This window comes from Mandrillus leucophaeus, unplaced genomic scaffold (assembly GCF_000951045.1).
Source record: "Mandrillus leucophaeus isolate KB7577 unplaced genomic scaffold, Mleu.le_1.0 Scaffold75, whole genome shotgun sequence".
Taxonomy (NCBI): Eukaryota; Metazoa; Chordata; class Mammalia; order Primates; family Cercopithecidae; genus Mandrillus; species Mandrillus leucophaeus.
This window is the reverse complement of record NW_012108141.1, coordinates 1,458,438-1,466,098: the sequence shown is the minus strand read 5'-3', so window position 1 is coordinate 1,466,098 and position 7,661 is coordinate 1,458,438. Positions and strand designations below refer to the sequence as shown.

At 33.3% G+C, this 7,661-nt stretch overlaps 1 protein-coding gene across 5 annotated transcripts in view; it reads left to right on the top strand.

Moving 5' to 3' along the window:
- RCHY1 (ring finger and CHY zinc finger domain containing 1, E3 ubiquitin protein ligase) overlaps nt 1-7,661 on the top strand; it is a 44,542-nt gene that overhangs the window by 25,107 nt on the left and 11,774 nt on the right. For 3 of the 5 annotated variants that reach the window (XM_011966167.1, XM_011966170.1, XM_011966169.1), the window contains 5 exons: nt 2,476-2,554; nt 4,710-4,754; nt 4,861-4,919; nt 5,006-5,032; nt 5,938-6,058. In XM_011966167.1, the coding sequence (XP_011821557.1) occupies nt 2,476-2,554; nt 4,710-4,754; nt 4,861-4,919; nt 5,006-5,032; nt 5,938-6,058 (331 nt within the window). The remainder of the gene's footprint in view (nt 1-2,475; nt 2,555-4,709; nt 4,755-4,860; nt 4,920-5,005; nt 5,033-5,937; nt 6,059-7,661) is intronic. The other 2 variants (XM_011966168.1, XM_011966171.1) reach the window with 1 other exon arrangement.

Genomic DNA, 7,661 nt, shown 5'->3' with positions numbered 1-7,661 from the left:
AATGCCATCCCCATTAAGCTACCAGTGACTTTCTTCACAGAATTGAAAAAAATTACTTTAAAGTTCATATGGAACCAGAAGAGCCCGCATTGCCAAGACAATCCTAAGCCAAAAGAACAAAGCTGGAGGCATCACGCCACCTGACTGCAAACTCTACTACAAGGCTACAGTAACCAAAACAGCATGGTACTGGTACCAAAACAGAGATATAGACCAATGGAGCAGTACAGAGCCCTCGGAAATAATACCACACATCTACAACCATCTGATCTTTGACAAAGCTGACAAAAATAAGAAATGGGGAAAGGATTCCCTATTTAACAAATGGTGCTGGGAAAACTGGCTACCATATGTAGAAAGCTGAAACTGAATCCCTTCCTTACACCTTATACAAAAATTAATTCAAGATGGATTAGAGACTTAAATGTTAGACCTAAAACCATAAAAACCCTAGAAGAAAACCTAGGCAGTACCATTCAGGACATAGGCACGGGCAAGGACTTCATGTCTGAAACACCAAAAGCAATGGCAACAAAAGCCAAAATTGACAAATGGGATCTAATTCAACTAAAGAGCTTCTGCACAGCAAAGGAAAATACCATCAGAGTGAACAGGCAACTTACAGAATGGGAGAACATTTTTGTAATCTATCCATTTGACAGAGGGCTGATATACAGAACCTACAAAGAACTCAAACAAATTTACAAGAAAAAAACAAACGACCCCATCAAAAAGTGGGTGAAGGATATGAACAGACACTTCCGAAAAGAAGACATTTATGTAGCGAAATGTCCATCAATGACAGACTGGATTAAGAAAATGTGGCACATACACACCATGGCATACTATGCAGCCATAAAACAGGATGAGTTCATGTCCTTTGTAGGGACATGGATGCAGCTGGAAACCATCATTCTCAGCAAACCATCGCAAGAACAGTAAACCAAACACCGCATGTTCTCACTCATGGGTGGGAATTGAACAATGAGAACACTTGGACACAGGAAGGGAAGCATGACACACAAGGGCCTGTCGTGGAACAGGGGTAGCAGGGTAGGATAGCATTAGGAGACATACCTAATGTAAATGATGAGTTAATGGGTGCAGCACACCAACATGGCACATGTATACATATGTAAGAAACCTGCACGTTGTGCACATGAACCCTAGAACTTAAAAAGTATAATAAAAAATAAAATAATTAAAAAAAACATTAAGTTAAAAGAAGAAAAAAGAAATGTCAAAATGTATTAAGCCAATATAAAGGGTACAGAAAGTATAACAAATAATGTGCAAATAAAGTTCATTCAGCTGGAAAAAAAATATGCATTTGAAAATATTGCATTCCACCACTATATGATACAGTATTTGATAAATGCCTATTAGGTCAAATTAGGTGAAATTTTTGTACTAAGCTTCTATGTTATTTCTGATTTTTAAAATTTGTTCTAACCGTTACTGATACAATGTCAGTATCTATAAGTATGATGGTATATTTCTCTATTTTCGCCTTTAATACTATCTTTTTCATTTGTTTTATGTACTTTGAATCTGTATTGTTAAGTATGTGAACATTTTGTTTAATGTACATGAACCTTGTAATTTTGATACATTCTTTCATACCTACAGTAATATTCATTGTTTTGAGGTCTGTTTTCTTATAGTAATACAGTCACAGAACTTTCTTATGTTTGTATGTCGCATGTTTTTCATCCCATTATTTAAATTTCATTCTGCCTTTGTACTTTTAAGTTTCTTGCTTATAATAAACTTATTTTTGGCTTTCGTAATTTTTATCAATTTTTTGTTACCTTGTAATAGTTATTTTCTATATCGTTATTATTTATTGATACATAATTTTACCTATTGGGATACATGTATTTTGATACAAACATATGGTGTGTAATAATGATCAACTAAGGGTAATTGGGATATCCATCTCCTCAAACATTTATTATTTATTTATGTTGCAAACATTCCTAATCTCTTCTTGTTACTTTGAAATATGTGATAGCACAATAGGGCAACTATACCTGATGATATATTATTTATTCTGATTATATCTACCTCTTATATTTAATAAAATTATTGTGATGACTGTGATAAAGAATGAAGTGGTTCTGTGTAGATAGACATAAAATCTTCAGAATGTATTAAGTGAAAAAAAGTTGCAGAATGGCATCTGTAGAAAGAATCCATTAATACAAGAAATCAAACCCAAAGTGTGTTGTGTGTCTGTCTTTGTCTCTTTTTGCAATTTTGTAGGAAAAAAAAAGCCCTAGAAGGGTAGATACCACTCTGTGTATAGTGCTTACATTTGGAGAGGGATGTTGGGGAGACAGGGGTTTATCCCATATTCTCCATTGTGGCTGGAAAGTTTTTTTTACAGAGACTAAACTTGTGTTTTACGTAATGAACAAATCATGACTGTAGTAAAAAATCATCTAATCTTTTGACTTTCATGTGTTTTGCTAGGATTGGTCCAAAGGAAGATTTTTTCCATTGTTTGAAATGTAACTTATGTCTAGCTATGAATCTTCAAGGAAGACACAAGGTATATAATTTAGTTTGTGTAATTTTTAAAGTAGTGCAGTGTTTTTGAAACAAGCTTAACTTCTAATATGTTTTGGAAGCATGCTAATTTTCATATTTTTCAAGTGCAACTGTATTGCTGTTTTGAAAAGCAGTATTAACAAATAGATATTTTAAAATATGTACCTCAGAGTATCTGATCTACAATTCCTTTTATTCTCTATAGTGTAAGAATGCTTATATCACTTATTAACATAATGTTGACAACTTCAAAGTTGGTTTATGGATTCTTACCATTGGTACTGTGTTTAAGAATAACTTGAAAACAGGAGAAATACTGAATGGTGTAACCTAATTAGCACAACATTCTAAGAAAATTCGGAAAATATTTTACTATTTTTTTTTTACAATTAAGACATACATATTTTAAATCTGGATATAGGAATTATGTCACAATCCCAGGCCCTTTTTCATTATTTAAAAAAAGATCTAATAAAGTATTACATTTATAGTACTGATTCTACCTACTACAAGAATTTAATTAAAAGAATGGAAGATTGGCGTAAAGTGAAGTGTAAATCATACTTGTTCAAGTATAGGAAATTCCAGATAAGGGAGAACAGTGTAAGTAGCAACATTGTAGCTGTTGAGAGAGAGAGAGAGAGAGAGAGACAGATAGACATTAATTGGAAAGAGACTGAAATTATTTACTTAGCAGTATAGTAGGTTCGATAGAAGGTAAGGATAAGAAGTTATTACAGAAATATAATATTAGCTAGAACTTGGCCTAAATAGTAAAGTGGTGACGAAAATTGAGATGAATAATGAACATACATGATGTGGTAATGGTATTAAGGAAAAAGAGTGAGGTGGAGTAAAGATGACTGAAGATTTTCAGTCCCAACTTAAGGTACTTATTAGTAGATTGTAAATTTTTTGAAGATAAAAGATTGAGTTTGGTTTTTAAACTTGAGCTTGTGGTGATGGCAAGCTATGCTAGTGGAGACAGCCAGGAGTCAGTAGTATCTTATAGATTACATTTCCCTGATGTTCTGGTTTCCAAAGCATGTGTAGTGTGTGTGTGAGTGTGCACACACTAACTCATTGCATCCTCACCTCAGCATTTGCGTTCCGTCAACTCAGAGATGCTACTGATGATCAGATATGTTGTAATTGCGGGGATGTTAAAATGTATGTGTGAGATGTACTTTAGAATCAAATGAAATATGTATTAATTTTATTTTATAAATAAGAAACATAAGACTAAAGCAGTGGCTAGTCTAAAATCTGAAGGACTGGTAAATAGCAGAGCTAGGATTACAGTCTAGATTTTTAAACTTACTCTTAAGCTTATTATTTTGAGGGTTTGTCTCCCCACTATACTGTCATCTTTCAAAAACATATCTATTTTTTTGTTACGGTTTTTTTGTTTTGTTGTTTTTTAGTTATCTTTTATTGTCTGTATTACTACGTGGTCCTGCCATCTATTAAGTGCTTCCATTAAAAACCCGGGAGTCTTCCATGGCACAGTGCTTTCCCTTACCTCCTTGCATTTAATCAGACATTAAATCTTGTCAAATTAAGAACTCAGGCTCTGAAGTTAGCCTACTGGAGCGCCAGTTTAACTGTGACTTTGGAAGTTCTTCTCTAGGCTTCCACTGCTTCAACTGTAAAATGGTATAATAATCGTAGCCTATTTCATCTAGGATTGTGAGATTTAATTGATCTTATACAGGTACTGTGCTGAACATGGCATATAGTAAATTTCAATAATATGAACTATTATTATTACCAATATTATTAGTAAGTAGTTGAGCTTACTAATTTAGGTCACTGGCTTTGGAGCAAAACATACATAATATGCAGAGGTTCCAAATCTTATTATCTTTGGATCTTGGGTAAGTGTCTTGAATTCCTAAGTCACTTTCCTTGTCTGTGGAAGTGAAAGTAATCTCAATAATGTTTATTATTTTCACTGTATCAGGTAATGTGCCAAGCCTGAAATAGTGTGAGATTTAAATAACTGTTAAAAAACTCTTTTCTGATATATAAGCATATATTAATGTTAGCTATTATTTTTAGTAAGTTGATTTTGTTAATTTTTATTATTAATACTGTTATACCTGACATTTTCATCTGGTTAAGCTTTTGTTAATGTGAATTTCTCTTTTAAACAGTGTATTGAAAATGTGTCCCGACAGAATTGTCCAATATGTTTGGAGGTAGGCTTAAAATATTTTTTACTTTGGAAGTCTCAGCTCTTGAATTCAAAATACTTGGATGTTTATATTGTCTTCATACAAGCACTAACATTTATTTCCTTTACAGGACATTCACACATCCCGTGTTGTTGCTCATGTCTTGCCATGTGGACATCTTTTACATAGGTAAAGTAACATTTTTTTCTCAATGATGTTTGAAAATAGTGGAGACAGTTTTTGTTTTACTAAAATAATCTTATATTTTCTTTCAGAACGTGTTATGAAGAAATGTTGAAAGAGTGAGTGTTTGGGATTTTAAAAATAATTGTAAGATGTTTGATTTTTTTTTGTGTGTGGTGTGGGGTGGTGGACAAACGTTGTTACTTATACTGTATTGGGCATGGCAATATTTATATTGAAATGGGTAGGGTAGATGAATAGTGTTAAAACAGGACAAAGCATCTTGGATATAGAACTACATCTTTGCTATATGTTTCTCTTAAGCCTCGTCTCCTCCCACAATTTGAGATAGATACTTCTTTTTTTTTCTGACCATATATACCAGGAAGCAGTCTTTGCCAGATGCTGTTACAGTGTTGTAAAAATGCCGAAAAATATTGCTGAAAATTTGTTAGGTTGTTATATTGGCTAAGTATAATGAAGTAAAAGAAAGTAGGTGAAGCAATCATTAAAGCTAAGACTTTATTAATGGAAAGGATATTAAAATTAGATGAAAATAATTGAAAAGAGGAGACTGTATTTTGGTCCTACAGATTGATGAGCAAAAATTTGAAGAGCTAGGGAGAGGGCATTTTTGTTTTTCAAATTTTTAGAACGGAAATAATAGCTGAATAATTTTTAACAAATACAGTATCTTCGCATGAGTGTATTAAGAAATTAAGGTTGTTTAGCTAGGGAGTAGCTTAATTAGTTTGTAAAAATATATGAAGTATATTCTACAAAGAATATGGACTAATTACTCTCCATTGTATAATACTGAGGAAAAAGACTTAGTTTTAAATAAGTATACAGGAATTAATTTAAAAGTTGTATAGTGTGAAAGTTCCCAGGTTCCTAAGAGATTATCTTGAAATAGAGGAAAATGCCTGTTTTGAATGGTTCATGCAGCTTGCATCTTCTTGTATACCTGAATTAATATATTCTTTGTTTAATGTTTGGAAAATAACCTTTTTATCTTTTTCAGAGGCTACAGATGTCCATTATGTATGCACTCTGCTTTAGATATGACCAGGTATTGGAGACAGCTGGATGATGAAGTAGCACAGACTCCTATGCCATCAGAATATCAGAACATGACTGTGGATGTGAGTAGAATCAATACTTTGTAGATTCCTTGTTGACACTCTTCATTTTTGCCCTCCTGCTTGAATTTGCCAAAAAAGAAAAAAAATACTGGTTTGACACAGATGCTAATGTGATGATTATGGAAAGCACAAATGATTTTTAAATTTTAGTTAAATATGTAGCTCAGATCAGGAAAAAAAAAGTCTTAAGAATGCCTTTATGTAGTTTTTCCCAACACTAGATGGCAGGCAAAAACTTTATTCTGAATTGTTTACACATTACTTGCCAGAGTCAGTCAGTAATATAACTGACTAGGGTTGGATCACTGGTGGGAGGTTTTAAGTACATTTTATTTTTAATTATTTTACATTTTATTTCAGGAGAACATATTTGCTGATTTTTGAGATTACGTTTTGGTTTTTAGTGTTTATTACCCTTTTTATTCCATCTTAGACTTATTTTTATCGAGTGCACACAGGAGACCCCTTTTTCACTTCTGTTGTTCACAGAATCATAAGCAAAGAACAAATTGAGAGATGAGAGTTATAATTACAGAGAAGTCTTGATTCACGGTCTTGGGAAAAAACTGTCCACGCTAAAATGCCGCTTGCTTCTGGGAAAAAACTTTTCTGGTTAACTTTACCTTAAGGTCTCTAAAGGGTGTCCAGTTCCAAGAGTGTGGAGGGTCCCTTCTGAATTGTGAGATAATGAACCTAAGGTTCAAAGTCCAGAAGATTTACTGCAGTGTGCGTGGGAAAGGCAGTCTTTCTCTGATGTTGTTCTCAGAAGACCCAATCTCCAGATTCTAGATTGTGAAGGGTTTGATTGTTCTTAGTCATTGGACCATCAAAATTTTCTTTACCTGATGAAAATGTACTTTGGCATAATGCATAAAAGCCTTGCAGCATTTAGTCGTATCAGAGTTTGGTAGTGGAAGATGCATGAGATTCTATTTATTATTAGGTGCATAGGCCTTCCAGTGATTATTGCATAAGGGGTCAACTTATGTTTTCCACTTCAAATGGATCTGATTGCCATCAATCTGCAATATCAATCCGCAGTATGTTTAACCAAGGCAATTCAGTCAATTCAGTTAGTTTTGTCTAATGCTATTGTATTTGTACTATCTTATGTAACTATTTTACAACTTGTCCAGTGAAATAAGTACCTCTGTCACTGGAGATTTCTCTAGGAATGTCCCATGAGAGAAACACATTTTATAATAACCTTTTAACTGTAATAGAATTAACCCTCTTGCATGGGATACCTTCTATACAACCAGAAAATAGGCACTGAAAATGACAGTTGAATGTAATCCCTCTATAAATACTTAAATGACCCATCAGGTAGCAGAATTGTACTTGAAGTTTTGATTGTCTTCCCAGGATTATGGTTTCGACAAAGCAAACATTGGTCACAAATTATTTTAGCAATTTAGCAATATATATAAATTTTATATATCTGTATAAAATTTGGATTATTTTATCTTTTCCATGATGAGCCATGGAATGCAGAACTTTTTTTTTTTTTTTTTTTGGAGGCAGAGTCTTGCCCTTGTTGCTCAGGCTGGAGTGCAGTGGCACAATCTTGGCTTACTGCAACCTCCATCTCCAAGGTTCAAGT